The 23,183-nt window shown below is 34.6% G+C and overlaps 1 protein-coding gene across 1 annotated transcript; it reads right to left on the bottom strand.

Annotated features, from left to right (window-relative positions):
- Window positions 1-1,010: 1,010 nt before the first annotated feature.
- LOC306858827 (myotrophin) lies at window positions 1,011-21,652 on the bottom strand. Its single transcript, XM_079399581.1, has 5 exons — window positions 21,320-21,652; window positions 21,129-21,205; window positions 12,874-12,987; window positions 10,512-10,595; window positions 1,011-1,840 (listed from the first exon to the last, which is right to left on the bottom strand). The coding sequence occupies exons 2-5, from the start codon at window positions 21,198-21,200 to the stop codon at window positions 1,754-1,756; spliced, it is 357 nt and encodes a 118-aa protein (XP_079255707.1). The 5' UTR covers window positions 21,201-21,205; window positions 21,320-21,652; the 3' UTR covers window positions 1,011-1,753.
- Between the last annotated feature and the right edge of the window lie 1,531 nt (window positions 21,653-23,183).

Genomic DNA, 23,183 nt, shown 5'->3' on the forward strand with positions numbered 1-23,183 from the left:
ACAAAAGCACTTAATTAAAGAAAGGAAAAAAGAAAAAAAAAAACCCACAATGACCACGAGTGTGTTCTTGATAAAAAAATCCCTGCTAACACATGCACACTATATTAGTCAAGACATCTCAGAGAATTCCACTGTCTTTATATCAGCTTTTGATTTATCACCAAATGTAGGCATTAGTCAATGTGAACAAACATTAAGATTATTATTTATAAAAGGATTGTATGTTAAAATTACTTTATTATATAGAAAAGTAAATCAGTATGTTAGTATAGGCTATATATAGATTATTACAATAGATTATTGACTCATACATTTTCCATCTATCTATCTATCCATGCATCCATCTATATTCGTCAGATAATAAAAATATCATATGAATAATTGTATTTACATTTACATTTATGCATTTAGCAGACGCTTTTATCCAAAGTGACTTACAGTGCATTCAGGCTATTATAATATAAAATACAACATTTATATAATATAAATGTATTAAAAATGTAAACAAATGTATAAATGCATACTTAATATAAATGTATTAAATAGTAATAAATAATAACATTACATAATTAAATATAATAAAAATGTGAATAAATATTGTAGTTATAATTAATATATAAATATATTACATTAATGTATTAAATAAAAAATATATACATAGACAAATAAATATTTTTTTTGTTTGTTTGTTTAAAACACCCTCCATTTGAAACTTTAGAAATGTGACAAAATCAAACTGATCATTTGAAATCGTTTTATTAGTTTTTTTTTTTGTTTTCAAACTGACTTTTTCACAATAACGCCAGATATGGATCTTTAAAATGTAGATTTGCTAATCGATGTGAATTTCAGTTCAAGACTGTATTGAAAAGCTAAAACATCATCATGCAGAAAGAGAGACCAAAAGAAAGAGAGAGAGAGAGAGAGAGATGGCCTAAAAGAGTGAGAGAATCTGGAGAGGGTGACATCTCAGGAGTGAGACACGTCCTGCTGGGGAGAGGGACAGAGGAAGAGAGGAAGAGAGGGACAGAGAGAGAGAGAGGGGGAGAGAAAGAGAGAGAGAGAGAGAGAGATAGAGAGCGATAGAGAGAGAAAGAGAAAGAGAGAGACAGAGAGAGAGAGAGAAAGAGAGAAAGAGAGAAAGAGAGAGAGAGGGAGGCTCCAACAAACCTGTTTAACACTCTACAAGCGCACAGCAGCTGAGAATTCATTTATTTTTTGCCACAACAACACAAATTCAAAGGGGCACAAAAGCAAACGTGCGCGTCAGCAGAACGACTCAAGCGTCTGTAATATTTGTTCTTTGAGCATCTAATGCAACGGGAATGTCGTTGAGCTGAAGGAGGGAAACCGGAGTGTGGGGAAATTAATCAGATCTATGAACTATACAAACCACTCGTTCCTAATTAACAGTCTGAGAAATAAATGTACACGTTATCATGATCATCATAATCATACACTCACTCTAGTCTGAACTCTAAAGTCCGTGTTTAGTGGTGTTAAGACAGGTGTTCCCATTGGTCCTGATGGGAGGCATGAGTGACAGGTCCATCAGCCAATGGCCGACTCTGATCAACTAGAGGGGAAATTAAGCACCTCCCACAAATAAAATAAAAAGGTCATGGATGAAAACAAAACAAAAGGAAACCTAGAGGAGCTGCAGCAGCCAGCGGGCAGAGACAGAGAGGTGTGTGTGTGTTTGCTGGATCCAGTGGTTGTGGTCAGAACCTCTCTGCTGCCGGCAGCGTCCATCTCACTTCAGTAGATCTCTGATGGCCTCGTTTTCAGCCGCCTCAAACGCGCTGAGACCATCCGGACCTTTCCGATCCTTATCAGCACCCTGGAGGAACACACACACACACACACACACACACAGAGTTATTACACACGCAAGTCCTGCAGCAGAAACGAACATACACACACACTTGCATTCATCTTTATAAACCCACAGGTTCACAGAGCGAGTGTGTGTGTGTGTGTGTGTGTGTGTGTCCAAGCCCTGAGATGAGATTGAGACACACTTACACAACACTGCGGTGATTCAAGACCAAACTACTCTTACACACAAACTATTACACACGGCTCTAATACACACAACGACCACACTATTACACAACACTATAGTATAGAGCATAACATTTTATCTAAAAAAATGAATCTTACAAAATCATTTTTCTGTGATTTTTCTAATAACATTTGTGACTGTGACAAAAAAAAAAAACCCCAGGTTTGCAGTGCTTCTTTGTTGGGCTGCACAATTTAGCCAAAAATGTTTGATTATATATTAATATGGCTATTATTATTATTGCTATTACTACTACTACTGTAATATTTCTATGATTTTGGAAAAGCAACAATTGCAATGACAACAAATCCCCAGGGTTGATTGCCTTTGTAGAACTGCACAATTTAATTAACAAACATAACATTTAATTTAATAAACATAATATAAGTTATTATATATATATATATATATATATATATATATATATATATATATATATATATATATATATATATATATATAAGTAGAAGTAACAATAACAATTGAGTATTTAATCATCATCATCATAATCATTTAATTCATTTTATTTTACAATACAGCTGCAAAATTTCATTTATTTTTCATTCAATTAAATCACAGCCTTTCATGGGAAAATTTAATTTTTCAGTGATTTTTCAGATAGCAGAGCTTGTTTGTAGGGCTGCACAATTTGGCCAAAAAAAATTGTGATTATATTGTACATCAATATGACTATATTATTATTACAACTACTAATACCAGTGAAACTTCACACAAAATAAATTATAACTGTAAAATAAAAAGGGGAATTTAATATTCATCCTCATTTTATTCTACAACACTAATATTTATTAATCATTTAATTAAACTACAAGCTTTCATAGTCAAAGCTGTTTTTTTGTGATTCTTCCTGTAACAATTGTGATATAGTGGGGGAAGAAAAGCTCCAAGATATATATATATATATATATATATAGTGTCCATGTGGTGTCCTGTGTCCATCCTACAGAAACAGTCCTTCAGAGTTTCTCCTGACAAAAATCTTATAACAAAAAATAAATCGGTAGACCAAAAATATACATTTTACAGTCAAGCAAGCACTAAAATATTGACATTGTTGTGCTTCTGCTCCCTTCAACAAATAATGCAGCTCAGTGAAACTGAGGTTCTGTGTGAACGGCCCCTAATTCTGCAGTTTCATCCAAAATAACCAGACTTCACACTGTTAGTCAAAGTTCTGCTTGATTTCACAAGACACGACATTATTCAAGAAATAAAGAACAATTTACAGCAGATTAGCCTTCCACCTGACCAATAAGAACTGATTACAGCGAATCTCATGCATAATCTACAGGAGCCGGCCCTATGGGGCCCCTCAAACATGAGGGTAATCGAGCGGCCGGCCGGCCTCCCTTTACAGAAATATTATCCTCCGGGCGGATCGATGCGGCGTATTGATCGTCACTGAATTATTCCTCTTTACACACAGGTCTGAGTTGGAGGCTTCAGCCACGAGCATTCAGAGCCCAAACCGAAGGCCATCAAACATCTGAAGAGCCATTGATTGTTTCATTCACTCGCCAGCGGGTGCCGAACACACACCGCTTCATTCTTTAGTTTCACATCTCTCACCGTATAATAAACGTCTGTTTAGCTTGCTGTTTGTTCCCTGCGCTGTGGTCAGCGCTGATGCATGCTGGGTAGAAACTCAATACAAAACCATATCACCATTAATAAAAGTTTGTCGAATGTAGACTGTGAGGATCATAATTCAGAACTTCCTCCTTACAAATGATCTACTCAAACTAAACTGCAAACATTTTAAAATAGCGGACAACACAACCATGACTTTGTTTATTAGCATATAATTTGCATATCAACACCTATTGGGCATTCAGCAGCTTGGAGGGTTGTGGCTTATTTAATATGCGTAGGGGTTAGCTTATCACAGAGCTCATTTACAGGTTGCGATCTTAAAGATACAGCAGTTTCAGGTAGGGATGCATGATATATTGGCCACCATATCGGTATCGCCCGATAATTTTTTTTACTGTTATCGGTATAGGCCCGATAAGAAAATTTGGCCGATATCTTAAAGCCGATAAATAATGTTTTATTTCCTTCAGAGACACTTCAGATGCGCACTGTTCGCCATGATGGTTTTGAAATGCTTGAAATATGATTGGAATCACTTCAAAACGGACAATACACTAAAGTGCAACATGTGCAGGGCAAGTGTGTCATAAAGGCTACATACAATTATAATGTGAACATTACTGTAAATAATGTTGTGGAATCTTTGTGCGGCCGTGTTTTCTGCGTGTTTTGAACGCGTCCACAACAGAGCTACACCTCCATGACAGTTAAGTTCACTTGTGCATTTGCAGCCTTTTGTGCAATTGTACATTGTAATATTGTTTATTTTATGTATATCTGCTTTCTCTCACATATAATGTGTTTGGTTAAGTTAATAGAGGTCAGCTCAGCACACGCAGCTCAAACAACAGCACACAACATTAATAACTATGATTAGAAATGGGGTGTACATAACATTCTAATGAGAACATTATAATAATGAAACGTGAATTCTTTGGGGATTATTTGCCGTGTTTCAGCTCATTGTTAGGGGAAAAGCCAACAGTGCATCCATGAGTTACACATCTGACTAGCACACAACAGGAAGATAACTTGTGCATTTCCGTCTTTTTGAGCATATATAAGTTGTAATATTATGTTTATGTTCTATATCTGATTCTAATATAGCCTAATTAACAAGCACTTCAGTTTACCGGTGTTCATTAAGCTCTTCAGCTACAGCACACGCAGCTCCAACAGCAATGCAGCTATTTAAAACAGTGGCATTAATTTGTTACTTTATCAAAATTATTGACGCATTATTAATAATAACCACCACTTATTTTTCTCTTATTATTTTCATCAAAAATATGGTTTAGTAATTAAAATAATTTTTATTGTCCGTGCAGAGGCTATTCTGTTTTATTGATCCATAGTGCATCAGTAATGATGACTTGTTTGCATTATTTATGCATTATTTTATTTATTTGTAAGACTTCTTTTTGAGGAAATTTGGTAGAATTATTTATTACGTAAATCTGAGTAAAACTATTTTTAAAACATACACTGTTAAAACTAGGCTGCTTTTGTTGAAGTGTTTGGGATGTGCCTTTTAATGATGAGACCTTTTTTGTAATCAGGCTCTCAAAAATTAGATTAAAAAAATAGGATTTAGATTTATCGGCCAACATATCGGCTATCGGCTTTCAAACAAAGAATTATCGGTATCTGCCAAAACTTTCATATCGGTGCATCCCTAATTTTAGAGATGATCATAAAATCATATCAACTCCCTCCAAAGATTTTCTATGGGGTTGAGATCTGGAGACTGGCTAGGCCACTCCAGGACCTTGAAATGCTTCTTACGAAGGTGTGTTTGGGATCATTGTCATGCTGAAAGACCCAGCCACGTTTCATCTTCAATGCCCTTGCTGATGGAAGGAGGTTTTCACTCAAAATCTCACGATACATGGCCCCATTCATTCATTCCTTTACACGAAGCAGTCGTCCTGGTCCCTTTGCAGAAAAACAGCCCCAAAGCATGATGTTTCCTCCCCCATGCTTCACAGTAGGTATGGTGTTCTTTGGATGCAACTCAGCATTCTTTCTCCTCCAAACACGACGAGTTGAGTTTTTAACCAAAAAGTTCTATTTTGGTTTCATCTGACCATATGACATTCTCCCAATCCTCTTCTGGATCATTCAAATGCTCTCTAGCAAACTTCAGATGGGCCCGGACATGTACTGGCTTAAGCAGGGGGACACGTCTGGCACTGCAGGATTTGAGTCCCTGGCGGTGTAGTGTGTTACTGATGGTAGCCTTTGTTACTTTGATCCCAGCTCTCTGCAGGTCATTCACCCTGCCCCCCCCCCCCCCCCGTGTGGTTCTGGGATTTTTGCTCACCGTTCTTGTGATCATTTTGACCCCACGGGGTGAGATCTTGCGTGGAGCCCCAGATCGAGGGAGATTATCAGTGGTCTTGTATGTCTTCCGTTTTCTAATAATTGCTCCCACAGTTGATTTCTTCACACCAAGCTGCTTGCCTATTGCAGATTCAGTCTTCCCAGCCTGGTGCAGGTCTACAATTTTGTTTCTGGTGTCCTTCGACAGCTCTTTGGTCTTGGCCATAGTGGAGTTTGGAGTGTGACTGTTTGAGGTTGTGGACAGGTGTCTTTTATACTGATAACGAGTTCAAACAGGTGCCATTAATACAGGTAACGAGTGGAGGACAGAGGAGCTTCTTAAAGAAGTTACAGATCTGTGAGAGCCAGAAATCTTGCTTGTTTGTAGGTGACCAAATACTTATTTTACCGAGGAATTTACCAATTAATTCATTAAAAATCCTACAATGTGATTTCATGGATTCTTTCCCCCCATTCTGTCTCTCATAGTTGAAGTGTATCTATGATGAAAATTACAGGCCTGTCTCATCTTTTTAAGTGGGAGAACTTACTTTTTTGCCCAACTGTATGACTGATTTGCAAAGATATGCAAAGAGGTTAGCAATCACATTTACAGATAGAGAGCTTAAAGATACAGCAGTAAAAAACAGGCTGTTTAATTTTAGGTATCATCATTAAAAACTAGATTACCTATTAAATTACGACTTGGCAAATGTACTTCAGAGGAAAATAAAATGCAAGAAATGTGTAGAATATAAGCTCAAAGAATAAAATGAAAGACATGATTCTGCTGGTGGTGGTTGTGGAAGTTTTACTTCCTATTCAAAGCATCTGACAACTAAAAAAAAAAAAAAAAGAGGAAGTGCTTTTCTATCACTCCTTCTGTCTGTGTCAGTCATGAAGACATCTTCCTCTCATCTGCCATATTTATGAGCATCAGTGTGGGAAAGTGAAGAAGGTGAATACAAAAACACATCAACAGATGGCGAGAAAAAAAACACTGATCATTGGATTTGATCCATACCATCTCCAGATTTGTTTCTTAATGCCATTCCAGCTTCAGACTTTCATGTGGAAAATCATTGTTAAAATGTAAAATATATATATATATATATATATATATATATATATATATATATATATATATTTTTTTGTTTTTTTTTTTTTGTTTAATTAATTGTATTGATTTTGTTTCAGTTGATTTAATTTGGAGTTATTTTAGTACATGAAATTAAACCCAGAAATGTTGCCTTGGCAATGAGCTGAAATTAAATTAGTTTTATTAAATTGTTTTTAAAAAAAATTTTCATTCATATGAATTAAATTTAAATTCAGTTACATTTATTTTATAATAACACATGGTTTTAGGTAATAATACCCTGGTACAAATAAAACCACTAGACACGACTTCTTCGGGTAAAGTGTTCATGTGTGCATGTTCATATTATTTGTTTATTAAGTAGCCACTGAGACGTTTTTCAGATGCACAGATTGATCTCGGGTGTGAATTACATCATGCTGTGAACTGAACACCCACAATCCTGTGAGAGAACAATTCAACAGAAAACAGAAAAACATGGCAGATAACAATTGCGGATCATTTTGAAAATCAATAATATGAAACTTTCTACTTGAATGTAAAACAGTGTTGAAGACTTAACCATTAGAATATTTTCTAATTATTAAAAGAAATATACATAAAAAATAGCTAAGCTTAATCACTACTGATGCTTTTATTATTTTTCATTTTATTATGATTTTTTATAGTAAGTAATGGAGAAGATGGATTAATTTTTAAGTAATGGAGAAAAAAATGGATGGAAATAAATTAAAATCAATGTAATAATACTACAACTATATACAATATTAGTAATAATAATGAAATTATTTTTTAAGAAAAAAAAATTAATCGAAAGGATTTGGTTTTCTTTTGATTAAAAGATAAATTAAATTAATAGTCAAAATGCATTCTATTATTGAAAAAACCCCCCGATTTAATTAAACAATTAAATCCAGAAAAATTAATCAAACCATTAAATCTAGAAAAAAAATTCAAAAAGAAAACGCATAATTTGGTAAAAATTTAATAGAATTTGAGAAACTTAAAAAATAAAAAAACCTTTCATAGGGCCCTAAAATATATTTTTTGTAACGCTGAACTTTTACTAAATTGTTAACTTGCATAAGTTTCATGACTGCAATTAATTACTTTTTGATTACTAACACCATTAAAACATCCACAAGGACCAGAAAGCTTAAAATGGGGGGGGACACAATGAAATTTGGAAAAAAATTAAAATACAACAGAATTTTGGAAAGAGTAAAACCTATTTTATAGGGCCCTATTACTGGTTACATTTTCCACAAGTTGTTATGATTCTTTAGGGTCTTAATAAAAAGTCTATAACATACTTTGGTTAAAATTTCTCAATGGTAGTGTAAAAAACACCTTCTTTACCCTGTCAAAATCAGCTCTGTCTTCATCAAGCCATTATAGTCCATGTTGCTTTAAATGCTAATGAGCTCTGCTGACCCCGCCCCTCTCTTCCGTGGGGTGACGAGCAGTTTACTTTAGCCGCAAAACTGTCTAACTAGCATATATTAGGAAAGGCGATTTGGCAAAAAAAAAGCCTTAGACTCACTTCTTTTGTAGATAACGAATGATTCGCACGAACAGACGCATTTAGGCAGATCGGGATCGGCACATTCCCTTCAAAACGAAAGTAACATGAATCCTCTGCGTCTTCAGCGGCTCAGATGTCGGGAGTAAATGACGACTGCTATATTCATTATTACATCCAACAACAAAACACCTCAATCGCTTAATTTGAGACATCTTGTCTTCCCCTGCACTGGAGGCGGACTGCTCTCAGCTCACTCAGGGTAAGTCGGCTTGTCAATCAACTCTTGTGGGAGGGGCCTGTACAGAACTACATCATTCTGACAGGAATCTCAGAACAGAGATTTGAGAAAGGGGATTTTAAAATAGGGATTTAAAAAAAACACTGGGTGGATTTTTATCATTATAGAATGGATGTGTACGCACATTTCCAACACACATTTATGTTCAAACAACTTGAAAAGTGAATTTTGTATCCGATGGCCCCTTTAAAGAAGGGAATAAAGCCTTCAGTATATTCCTCCACGACTTCCTGTGTGTGCAGGACGACACCAGAAAGTGATCCGATGGGGATTTGAGTGGAGAATAAGCTGAAATATTCCTGCAAAAATGCCTTATCAGCTCCTGCAGGAGCACAAGAGAAGGAGGAGCTCGGAGCTCCTGCGGGACGTCCTGAGTGCGTCAGAGGGGATCTGAGTGAAGAATGTGCAGCGCTGTGCTGTGTTATATAACCCCGTCTGACCCTGCGGACGTCACTGTTTACAGCCGCGCTCAGCCGCTTTCAGCTTTAAAACCCACAAACCAAAAGCTTTCTCTGAACTCACAGCAGCACTGCATGCTGACACAATATACACAACATGATTGCAAAAATGCACAGCCAGCAGAGATTCGGAGCGCTTACATTTACATCTGGAAATGAGCAACAGTGAACATTCAGAGCAGGACGCTTCCTATTATCATGTTACTTCCTGATGAGTGTCGAGGAACACTAAACAACCTGTCACTTTAATATAGATTTCAACTGATTCATGTCATTGGTGTGATTATACTGGCTATTTTTATTTACAATTATTAAAATTATTTAAATTAAAAATTATTTATTTTCAAATATTAAATAAAAAGTAAAATAATCAATTGTTTTAAATATTATAAATTTAATTAGAATTATACATGTATATACACACACATATATATATTTTTTTTTACAATTTTAAATCTAATTTAAGAGACTATATTTTGATTATTAAGTTACAATTTCTAAGCAAATAAAACAATGTTTGTTAATATTATTTTATTTACATTTATGTTAATATTTTTATCTACTTTGTATCTATATTAAACAAAAATACCTATAATTTATTATATTAAGTCATTTTAATTTTGCTTAGGATTATCCCAAAATGCACACAAATATATTAATATTTAATACCCAAATAATTTTTGTTTAATATCCAGCCAAAAAAAGTGGTATATTGTGTTACTGAAAATACTGTGTAAAGTTAACATACAATTTATACGTCTCTCATCCAGACAAAACTGAGTCTGAACTTACCTTTATGATACCAAATTATGATTCTAAATAAGAACGATAGTTAATATTTTAATAATTAACAAAACAAAGAGTCTTTTGTTTAGAAATCAAGTGTTTCATAATGTGAATCACTGGATGGATTATCCCACAACAGGCACAGATTGTTTGTGTAATTATTTGTTATTTAATCACAAACCATTTTTGTTGAATTTCCATTGGAAGATTGTGATATATAGCGTTACTGTCATCTATTATATCATACTGTGATATAAGACTTTGCTCAGCCGCCCACCTGTATCACACACACACACACACACACACGTCTCACTGTGCAGGAGGACATGTGACTGCATCGCTACCTTTTCTAGAAGAATCTTCACGCATGTCACATGACCCTCGTAAGTGGCAGACAGCAGCGGGGTGATGCCGTGTTTATCTGGAGCCTGTGGAGAAAAACACAGAATTCTGACGCGCTGCGACCGGAGAGGAACATACAAACCCCTGAGCACCTCAGTGTAATTATCGTTAAACACAGCATCTCTGATTCAGACGGAGAGAGAGAGAGAGATGCATGCTGGGTTATCAGGCGTCTTCAGAAGTCTCTTATCTCAGGAGCATTTCCTGTGTCCTTCTGTCCTGGAGAGTGAGCGCTGATAGACGCATGAGTGCTCACGATGGGACAGAGATCAAATGATAGAGACGCTGAGAGCACAGACAATGAGATGCACACTTTCTAAAGAAAATGCGAGTGGTTTAGTTCAAATCTGGGTTATTATAGTTAACTAAAAATAAATGTAACTAAAAAAAAAAAAACATTTACATATCAGCAACTTTTTTATTTTACTTTAGCTTAACTTGATGTACTAAAATAATTAAAACTGAAATAAAAATAAATATTGAAGAACAAACTTGGTGTTTATTAATTTAAATTAGTGTATTATAATTCTAAAAAATATTATTAAATGTTTCATATAATCATTAAATATACATATTTAATATAATTTTAATAAACATTAATACAAATTAATATAAATAATTTATTATAATTACATAATATTTTAATAATTATAATTTAGAGTTTTTGTTTTGACCCAATTCATTTCATAATATGAATAGTATTTAATTTCACTAGATTACACCCAAATAGTTTGAGAATTAATCTAGAAATCATTTAAAAACCATTACAAAAAAGACAAACTAAGAATGACAAAAACACACTAAAAAACGAAATTAATAAAACTTAAGAAAATAGAAAGTACGAAAAACTAAAAACCAATAGGATGTTTCTGAAAGAAGTTTCTTTTGCTCACCAAAGCAACATTTATTTGATCAAAAATACAGTAAAAACAGCAATTTTGTGAAATATTGTTACTGTTAAAATTGATGTTTTCTACTTGAATGATGTCGACATGCTGATGGGAGTAGGGTTGGGTATCGTTTGAATTTTATCGATTATGATTCTTAGCGATTCCTAGTTTTGATTACAAAAAGATAAAAAAATCCAATAAAAAAGTGGTCAAACATTTATCCTGTGCCTTTTTACGAAGCATTCGGTTGCAGCTGAATAACACATCCTGCAGAACACTGCAAGAGGAATTTTGCTTTTAACAAAAATACCACAACAAAAACAACTAGATTAAAGACAACAGTCAGTAATAAAATGAACAAACAAATCAATTAGTAATAGCATAAATACATACAACTGAACCAAATTTCAGGTACAGAAACTGTAATTAAAAAAAGTTTAAAAACACTGCATAGTTTTCTTTTCACAAATAAAATATAGATTAATTTAAGTTATTAAATATATTCAGTCAAGATCAGTGAAGGATTTTCTTTTGTTCTTTGATTAACATTAATGACAGGTAGTGTGATTATTAGGCTGCTGTCTCTTTAACACTGAACGCACACAGATCTAAAAATACTGTACACAAGCGTTTTCTTTCTCATCTGTTTACATTCACTTAAGACAAAAACGGCTGCGTTTATGGTGATATACTGACATAGTTTTCTGCATACTGGTCGATAATTATGAAAGAAGTCACAACCTTTTCTACAGTATGCACGGAACGGTTTGAGATGCAAACCGGGAACAAGGCGCAAGTTCTTTCCTTTCCTGCAATTCAATCGTTTTAAATCCCATTAACATGCGAACGCAGGAATTGTTAAGCAGAATCGAAATGCACGAGTCTTAGCGAATACCCGGTTCTTGGACATTTGGAACCGGTTCTAAAATGGAAGCGGTTTTCGATACCCAACTCTAGATGTGAGGAGAGCGTGAATCACAGGCTGACGGTTTGACGCTATCAGGTGTGTGGGACTAATATCTGCTCTGTGACTCAACACGCTAACCATTTACATACTGGAGCAGATATTCATCTACACACACACACGTCTGGTCAGCTATCCTTGTAGGGACTCTCCATAGGCGTAATGGTTTTTATACTGTACAAACCGTATTTTCTATCGCCCTACACCAACCCTACCCCTTACAGGAAACTTTGTGCATTTTTAGTTTCTCAAAAAAACTTAATTCTGTATGATTTATAAGCTTTTGTACCCATGGGGACCTCAGTTTAGGTCCCCACCGTGACACGAGTCCCCATGAGTCTGTGTATTCAGGTTTAAGTCCCCACCAGGATATATAAACCTGCACACACACGCACTTAAACACACACACACACACACAGCGCTGGAGAATAACAGCAGGAGGACAGTTACGTTCACATCGGCTCCTTTAGACAGCAGAAACTCCAGCATCTCGGTCTGACCACAGTCTACAGCGTAATGAAGCGGCTTCCGGCCTCCTTCCAGAGTCCTATTCACATCCTCAGCCTGCACAACAACACACAGCACAGCATTACATCACAGTAACACATACTGTTTAAGAGAAGTTTTACTATTTAATATGATTTAGGAAAATATAGTCATTAGAATGGTGAATATTCAATAAGATTATTCAATATAATTAAAATTATTATAATATTGAATTACATTATCTAACAGGGTTAGCGTTCATCACTAAATATTTATTTTCAGAATTTATAATTATTATAATATTAAATTATATTATCTAATGGGGTTAGGGTTCAATATTAAATCATATTTATTATTCAATATAATTATATTGGATATTGAATAGTTCCATTACATTTTAAATATTTTTAATATGATTTAGGATACTTTAGTCATTATAATAATATTGTATATTAAATCATATTATATTCTTAAATATTATATAGTTTTTTATTATTATTATTCATTCTTAATAGTAATAAAATAATATATAATAATATTAAATCATTCTAATAAATCATTAAATATGATGTAATATCATTTTATGCTAAATTGAATAAACTATAATAAGAGTAATAATATTATATGTTATATACACATTCTTAAAGAATTTAAATATTTCATATAATTTTAATAACATAATTTAGTAGTCTTTTGTTTTAAACTCAAATGTTTTTGAAGCCGTTTTTGCAGTATTTTGTTATCCTAAAATAGACATAAAAAAAAAGAAGAAAAAAAAAAAAGAGCATAAAACATCACCTGATTATCTGAAGTCATCCATTAGACCTTATTCAATTGTTCAGAAGATGTTTATTTCTTTAAAATAAACATATTTCTTAGGAAAGCACTGCTTTTTTGACACTATTTGTGCCATTAACATTAGGTAGTAATTTATTTATCAGTTGTGTGTATAGATCACCAGGAATTTGTACGGATACCTTTATGAATGAATTATTTGTATGCTCGATAAAGGGAATGAGAACAAAGTACAAATTATATGTTTCAATATTGACTTGTTGAATCCAAATTGAAATAAGAGAATAACAGATTTTACTGACTCACTATATAGTAAAGGTCGATTTCCTGTGATTACAAAACTTAGTAGAATAACTAAAAATACTGCTACATTAATAGATAATATATATATACAAATTAAATTGAAGGAAAAATAGTAGGAGGATTATTTATAAATATGACTGATAATTTTCCAGTTTTTGCAATATTTCAAAGATCGTTTGATAAAACAAAAGGTAGTAGGATAAATAGATTTAAATTAATTCGATATAGAACACCAGAAATAATTGTTGTTCTCAGTAAGGACTTGAATCAAAATTGGAGCGAAGTTTATGCGAGTAAAGATCCTAATAGTGCTTATGATAATTTTTTGTCCATATTAATAAAAAAAAATACGAAAAACATTGTTTCAGAAGACTGCAATGAAGCAAAAAAAAATGAGGAAAAACCATGGATTACTAAGGGAATAAATACAAGATATATAAAAAATAAATTAATAAGTATTATAAGATTTAGTAAAAAGGACTATTCTAATAAGTTATTGGACAAGCATAAGAATAATATACAAACCAGTGTTAATTTAGTTGACGAAGACGACGTTGAAAAATATTCATCAACGAACCTTTTTTCTGTGACTAAGACGAGACGTTGACGAGCTAAAACTAACATCTGATGATAAAAACTATGACGAAATTTATGCACGTCTTCATTAACAAGACGAGACGGGACTAAAATGTTATTTGAGGACTACGGGACATTCAAAATACATCCTATAGGCTAAGTTAACTGACTTGTCTTTCAAAATGTGCTTCTCTGTCATTGGATAAGGGGCGTTTGCATATCTAGTCTCAGTTTGGCAGCCGCAGTGGACGGATAGGCTACCAAAACACGAACTAGCGATCTGAAACAATGGCCTCAGCACCTGAAGGGTTAGGGAGTGGGTGACCAGACGTCCCGTTTTTCCCGGGAGTCACAATTCATTGTCGATTAACTTAAAGTTAGTGAAGGTGCGTTAGGCAGAAACGCGCTGATAGAAGTGCTCTCTCTCGCGCGCGCTCCACTTCTTCAGTTCTCATACAGCGCGCGATCAGTTCTCAGCGCTCAAATACACACACAGCAGTCCAAAGGTCTCTCATGTAGAGTATCTCACGGAAACACAGTCCGTTATGGTTTAAGTGAGCTTAAACAGGTGGGTGAAAACTGAATGTATGTCAGTAGGCTATTACATACATACCTTCCGTCAATGAAGGTATGCATGTAATAGAAGGAATGCTGTTCCCGAATGGACAGCATTCCTAATGATCTGTCATAAATGTTAAAGAACAAAAGATGTTAAATAAATGTATACTTGTTAAGTAAACCTACTGTATCTGAAAAATTAGTTTAATTTATATCTCTACCAAAAAATGAAAATTTATTCCAGTTTTTCCAAATTCAATCCTTGATTCAAATTTCTCATAACTAAGCTTAATTGATTTGGTCTAAAGAGAGAAGTATTGATGACTATTTTTGTTTGAATACTACATATAAAATAGCTACCAAAATAAATGTTGGTAACTGCAGTTTGACTATGACTAAAAGTTGACAAAAATGCAATGACTTTTCGTCGATTAAAACTAGACTAAAACTATGAAAGACTCAAATGACTAAAATGTGACTAAGACTATTAAGCATTATCGTCTCAAGACAAAGACTAAGACTAATCAAAAATGCCTGCCAAAATTAACACTGATACAAACAACATGGAAAGTACTTAATAGTATAATTAAAACATTTCACTGCTGGTTATACTCTGTATAATTGTGTATGTGACAAATAAAAATCTTGAATCTTGAAAAAGAATACTGGGAAAGTTGATTACCCAAATTATTTTGTTAACGATGATAAATTAAGTATAAATAAAATGAATGACATTGTCAGTGAATTTAATGAGTATTTTGTAAATATTGGGAGCAAAGAACTAGGGATAGGATAGATGAAATTAATATTTCCAGTAATGATTATTCAATGTTTATAAGGGGAGTTGACGAAAAGGAAATACTCGACGTTGTTAACAACTGTAAGAATAAATATTCCACTGATTGTAATGATATTGATAAAAAGTATTATAGAACATTTAGTAAAACCATTTACACACATTTGTAATCAGTCCTTTTTAACAGGAATATTCCCTAGTAATATGAAAACGGCTAAAGTTATTCCTATTTTTAAAAATGGAGATCGTCACTGTTTTTCCAACTACAGACCAATTTCTCTTCTTTCCCAGTTCTCGAAAATTTTAGAGAAAATGTGTGTGCGTAGGCTTGATAATTTTATAGATAAACAGAAATTATTGAGTGATCATCAGTATGGTTTTAGAACAAACAGGTCGACCTCAATGGCTGTGATGGAACTGATGGAAGAGATTTCTTCTTCAATGGATAATAATGAATATACTGTGGGGGTGTTCCTAGATTTAAAAAAAGCTTTTGACACTATCAATTATGGATTATTAATGATGAAACTGGAGAGATATGGTATAAGACTTAAAAAGTTACCTTGATAACAGACATCAATTTGTACAAATTAATAATGTTAAATCAAATTGAATGAAAGTTACTTGTGGTGTGCCGCAAGGTTCGGTGCTAGGCCCTAAGTTGTTTGTACTGTACAAATGATATTTGTAAAGTGTCTAAAGAATTAAAAATGGTTTTGTTTGCTGATACTAATTTATATTGTTCTGGGAATTTATATTGCTCAGCTTCTGAATACAGTGGAAATAGAATTGGGGGTTTTCAAAAAATGGTTTGATGATAACAGACTTTCACTGAATTTAAGTAAAACAAAGTTTATAATATACAGTAATCGACAAAGTAAAAATAAAGTGAAACTAACAATTAATAATGAGGAAATAGAAAGAGCATACGAAAATGAATTTTTGGGTGATATAATTGATCATAAATTATGTTGGAAATCACATATTAATCATGTAAAAACAAATGTCTAAATCCATTGCAATATTAAATAGAATAAAACATTTTGAATGGAAAAAACTTTATATATATTGTATTGTGCGCTCATAGCTCCATACATTACTTATTGTGTGGAGGTGTGGGGGTCACACATATAAAACCAACTTAAATTCATTATATAAGTTACAAAAGAAAGCTATTAGGATTGTTAAAAAGGTTGATTATGAACCAACAAATAAATTGTTTATTAATTTACATGCATTAAAATTTCTCGATTTAGTTGATCTATATACTTTACAGTTAATGTACAAAGTCTATTATAATTTACTTCCAAATTGTATTCAGAGGCTGTTCAAAATAAGAGAAAGTCAGTATAATTTAAGAGGATTGTATGTTTAAAAAGTAAGGGCAAGAACTAATGCAAAAAGTTGGCGCTTATCTGTTAAATGGGTAAATCTATGGAATAAATGTGATAAGGAACAAAGTATGTAATTCACTTTGCCTATTTAAGAAAATGTATAAAAACAAGGTTAAAAATAATTATATGACTTAGTATGAATAAATTGTGGTTGCATAGTTTAAAAAAAGTGTTTATTTTTATGTTTGTAAATTTAAATGGAAATGTTTTTGTTATATTGTTTATTCAGTAAAAATTTATTCAGTTAATTAGGGAAGTCGTGGTCTAATGGTTAGAGAGTCGGACTCGTAATCCAAAGGTTGCAGGTTCGAGTCTCAGGTCCGGCAGGGATTGTAGGTGGGGGGAGTGAATGTCCAGCGCTCTCTCCACCCTCAATACCACGACTGAGGTGCCCTTGAGCAAGGCACCGAACCCCCAACTGCTCCCCGGGCGCTGCAGCATAAAATGGCTGCCCACTGCTCCGGGTGTGTGGTCACTGTGTGTGTGTGTTCACTGCTCCGGGTGTGTGGTCACTGTGTGTGTGTGTTCACTGCTCCGGGTGTGTGGTCACGGTGTGTGTGTGTTCACTGCTCCGGGTGTGTGGTCACGGTGTGTGTGTGTTCACTGCTGTGTGTGTGCACTTTGGATGGGTTAAATGCAGAGCACGAATTCCGAGTATGGGTCACACTTCACTTCACTTATGTATAAAGGGTAGGCATAATAAGCAAGGCTTCCGGAATAAAACTATTATTGACTGATAATCACTCCACTATGTGTCGTATGCAGCTCTGACTATGTAACACAAACCTCAAGAATTTTATTCCTTAATTCTGATGATGAGCACATTCACACAGCAAACCATCATGTGAACCTGCTGTGAGTGTGAACTGAGGTAAACCGCTGAGCTAAACACATCACGACCACACACAGAGAGATGACAAAACGCTGAATGAGCGACTCCAGATCATCTGATGGGTAAAGTGATGAAGGTGAGATATTCTAAGGCTGAAGCGCTGAACCACACGACTCTTCATTCAGATGCTGGAGCTCAAAGCATCTGCAGTTACTTGCCCACATCCTCAAACCACACACACACACACGCTCCCATTGTATCAGAGGAACAGGAGGAACTCCAGGACACAAGCCATTATTCAGTGCGCAAACACACACAGACACACACACACACACACACTCTTCTGGGGTCTGCGAGCCGGTGTGTGTGTGTGTGTGTTTGTGTGAGGAGTGTATATAGTTACACAAAGTGATATTGTGACACAGGATATACACTTAACAGATGACCTATGGCCCAGAGTGTGTGTGACATTAGCTGAACGCCTTTAAACCGTTAACTAGGGATGTAACGATTACCGGTTTGACGATAAATCATGATAAAATTCCCCGCGGTTAGTATTACCGTTTCATATTTTAATTATCATTAAAACCGTATTCGATTACCGTGATTTAAACAACTCGCGATAAATAAATACTCTCCGGCATAAAGCAGAGTTTTCAGTAACAGTCTCACGAGCGCACAGCAGCACAGTAGTTTCGTTCTGAGTGAAAATAGGGCGGAAAAGCTGGGAGGTTTTAAAAGAGTGCTTAGGGAATTATACAAATTAATATATCAATGAATTAATCATATGAATGTACCTCTGAAGGATCTGACTGTCTTCAGAAACAATTCGATGGCATTTTGTTTTCATCTTCGCTCCATGTAATACCTAAAGGAAGTGTTCGCGGAGTTCACAGGAATCAGCTGTAATTCAGCTTTTCCGTATAAAGCGCCATCTGCTGCCAGAGACTGGATTTACAGACACTTATTTACATTCAGCCTGTGTGCAGTTTCTGTCTGGCCAAAAAATTGACCAAATTTGCATGACCTGCTGTAAATTTTAACCGGTTGATGAAAAACAAACTTATGTACATTTAAACAATTCAGATATGCTATATAGGATTATTTATGGAGCCGATAAAATACATATAATCATTTATTAATTATCATTTTAATTTAACCCTTTTCTTTAAAGGCTGAAATGTGTGGTCTACCTTTTATGTTAAACTTTTTCAAAGCTTTATTTGAACATTTACATTATTTATTTGAACATGCTATTAAACTGTTGTCAGTCAAATTGTCATTTAAAATCCAGACTTCACTGGTAATGTTATTGTTTTAGTGATTATGCAAACAAAAAGTCATTTTATTTGCTGTTTGTTGATTTTTAAGTATGAAACTTGGTGAAGTGATTTATGTTTCGGTACTTTTTGAACATCTCCAGCACATTTTAACAATACCGTGATAATACTGATAACCGTGATAATTTTGGTCACTATAATCGTGATTAGAAATTTTCATACCGTTACATCCCTACCGTTAACAATCACCGCACAGAACAAACCTATTATGATAATACTGTGGTACTGCATGATTACTGTATTGATATACCATGGTATTTGCTTAACACTTCAACAAAAGCTAAGGAAAAAAAAGTGTATTACCATCAAACAAACAACAGCTATAACACTAAACAACTGACTGATGCCATTTTGGAGATAAAGATCCTTAAAAAACACCCACCTGTTGATTTTAACATTAATAAAAATGACAGTGATCGATGTTTTGGATGCATTGCTGCGTATTCTGAACAGCTAAATTAACTTAAATCACCATAATGTGATCAAATCATCATTGCAAAGACAAACACATTTGTCGTCATAATCTGTCGTTAAAAAGTAAATTCATGTTCTGCTTCATGAAACGACTTTCTATTTCTGATGACATCAGTTCCTATTTTCTTATTGGATAATGATTCGGGTGCAAAAACTGACTGCTGATAAGCCTTTAAAAGGGAAGAACTACAAAACCTACAAAAGCAAATGTGCACACACAAACACCAGTCGCCTAATAAGTGCATCACATTACTGAAATCAAATGCATTATGGACCATGTTTCATGTTGACTTTAATAACAAACAACCTGCTGCTCTTGTTTTACTGGAACAAACATGCTCCAAATAGAAAATTGTCTAGAAAACATCCACCTGTTGCTTTACCATTAACAAAATGTGCCACAGTATATGCTTCTGAAAATACTGTCATGAGAATCTTGTGTATCTGGACACCTAAACTGACTCATGGTTCATCCTGGTCTTCCTGCGATCAAATTATCAACACGCTTGTCTTCAGAAACTTCATAAACAATTTCTCTTTTCAGCTGACATCAGCATTCCCTCTTTTCCAACTGGGATAATGCTTCAGGAGTAAAACTGACTGCTTAAAAAGAGAAGAAATACAAACAAGAGATAGATAGATAGATAGATAGATAGATAGATAGATAGATAGTTAAAAACACAAGCATAAAAAATACACAATCTACTGAAATACTTAGTAGTTACACCATTATTTCCTCAATAAATACATCACACTACTGAAATAAAATGGGTTGTGAAGCATTTCATGTTGACTTCAATAACAAACAACCTGTTGTTTTACTGGATCAAACACTGTCCAGATAGAAAATCTTATAGAAAACATTCACCTGTTGCTTTTACAGCTAAGCACCATGACATTATACTAGTTTCTGGAACATACCATGGTAATGTCAAGCTTTCTGTTTTGGCACCAAGGTAATACAATAGAATTCATTGACACACCATGCAGTGCCTCAGTGTGTGTGACTATGGGAGTCAATTATAGCCATGATGTATATTAATTAGCACGGTATCATCAGTGCTGTATTGTGGGGGTCTATAAACCTTCACGAGCTGGCAGACGTGTTTGTGAATATATGTGATGAGATGAAGTGTGTGTGTGTTTCTCACCTTCACCAGCAGAGCCTTCACCTCATCCAGATCTCCATTCTTCAGGGCCCACATCAACTCTTTATCCCCCATATCACCTGAAACACACACAGAGAGAAGAAGAGTACTGTATTATAGGCCTGCGCTGCGGGTGTTATTTCATTCCCTCCACTGTTTAACGTGTATATGAAGCTGCTACGCGGATGACTCACCGGGTTCCGGGTGTTTTTCGGGTTTGACAGAAAGTTTGTGATCAGACACTGACGGGATCCGCCTGAACTGCAGCTACCAGCGGCAAGAACTTCCGCTATCACACTAGCGCCCACAGACACTTCAGAATAAGAGTCCCCGTCCACACCCACCAGCTCAGATCGGTCTCGATACAACACATGTAGGGTAAAATTACAACAACGCAAATGGAATAAACAGGCAACAAACACATTAAGATGATAACAGTATAAAATATAATAATAATAGAAAATAATAATACAGGAATAAATCAAAAGGCATAAACTTGGCATGCGTCATTTCAAAATAAGAGTCTCTTTTTCACTCACTACATTTGTTGTACTTAATATAGATAATATGTAACGCTAAACAAATATAGGACAGAAATAGAATCCAACCGTTAGTAAAAATGATATACATATTAACTTGAGAGATGGTACAGATGGGAATTATTAATGTTTGAGCTTCAGGAGGTCAGAAATCAGAGATTAAATGGATCAAACCAGTGAAACTTAGTTTGTGTTCTGATGAGGAATACGATTTGCCATTCAGACTAATATAATGAATGGCGGTTAATATAATCGACTAGTAAATCTGTTCATTTTCATAAATAATACTGTCTGTCTAGTGGTAGCCTATTATTGCAGCTTTACATCTATTGGCATGCAAATATTTTATTCACATATGCTAATATGTTCTTTATTATTAGGCTGTCTTTGGTGTTTCATAAATGAAATAATAAATAAACAATTAATAAAAAGACATACTTTTAAACGGTTGTGAATATACATATCCCAGCTAACAAAAAATGTCCCACGAACGTTTTACAAATTTTCCAATTAAGTTAACATAAATAAACATTTCTATTTTATTCATCCATTCTATTTTATAATTCCACAAACAATTTTTTCTGAAACAAGTAGCCTAGTAACATTTAAAAATTGTTAGATTAATGTCCAACTAAAATGTTCCACGTACGATCTAATAAAATAATGTTTTTGTGCTAACGTTTAGAGAACATTATTAAAGACCAGATAACGTTAAATGAACTTTCTATTAACGTTACTGGAAGAATGTTTGGTCATACTTCTTGATTGCCAAAAGTCTGAGAACGCTCCCTGTTAGATTGTTTTTTCAGTCAGATTTAGTCACAGCTTGACCTGCTGAACTTAGTTCTGGTGATACTCGAATATAAAGTGTTGGTGTTTATTAGTGTGGCATCGCTCACTGAATGATATATAGAAATGTCTCTTTTAAACACACGCTTCATCCTGTTTCTTTATCTGCTTGCAATTATAATGAAGAATGAGTTGGAACAGACCATTAAAGCAGAAAAGAGCAATCAGAGGAGATCAGCTTTGAATGGAAAGCTCTCATCTCATACTCCATAAACACAGAAGTCCTTCACCTTCCCACCTAACCTCTCTCATGCTGATATATGGAGGATGACAGCGCCGCATGACACTATTATTGCATGAAATAAGCTCTCAAAAGAAAACCAATCCAGCCAGGGAACAAAAACATCTATAAAGGAGCGCGTGTTTGTCAGGAGGGTTATAAAGCGCCACTTGAAGGAAATTCAGAATGCAGGTAAAGCCCAAGAGAGCAGCTGCTCGCCGCCCATTAGCCACCTAACAGCAGCCTGACATGCGGCTCTAATGATATGCAGCGGTTTGAGCTCATGAGGGTCTCGCGTGGCCCTGCAGGCCTCATGCTAATGCAGCAGCGCAATTACTGCAAACACACGGGGGACAGGAGCTCATACATGCATTGATATCAAAAATGTGTGCTTTCGCCTGCTGCAGTGTCAGGAAGAACAACTTTTGTTATGCAAACACTAAACATTCA

Source organism: Barbus barbus (assembly GCF_936440315.1).
Source record: "Barbus barbus genome assembly, chromosome: 39".
NCBI lineage: Eukaryota > Metazoa > Chordata > Actinopteri > Cypriniformes > Cyprinidae > Barbus > Barbus barbus.

Coding starts and splice junctions, on each gene's coding strand:
- LOC306858827 (XM_079399581.1), bottom strand. CDS start 21,200: ATGGGGGATAAAGAGTTGATGTGGGCCCTGAAGAATGGAGATCTGGAT. Junction 12,988..21,128: donor TGAAGGCTCTGCTGGTGAAG/GTGAGAAACACA, acceptor GTTGTTGTGCAG/GCTGAGGATGTGAATAGGAC. Junction 10,596..12,873: donor CTAAAGGAGCCGATGTGAAC/GTAACTGTCCTC, acceptor TTTTCTCCACAG/GCTCCAGATAAACACGGCAT.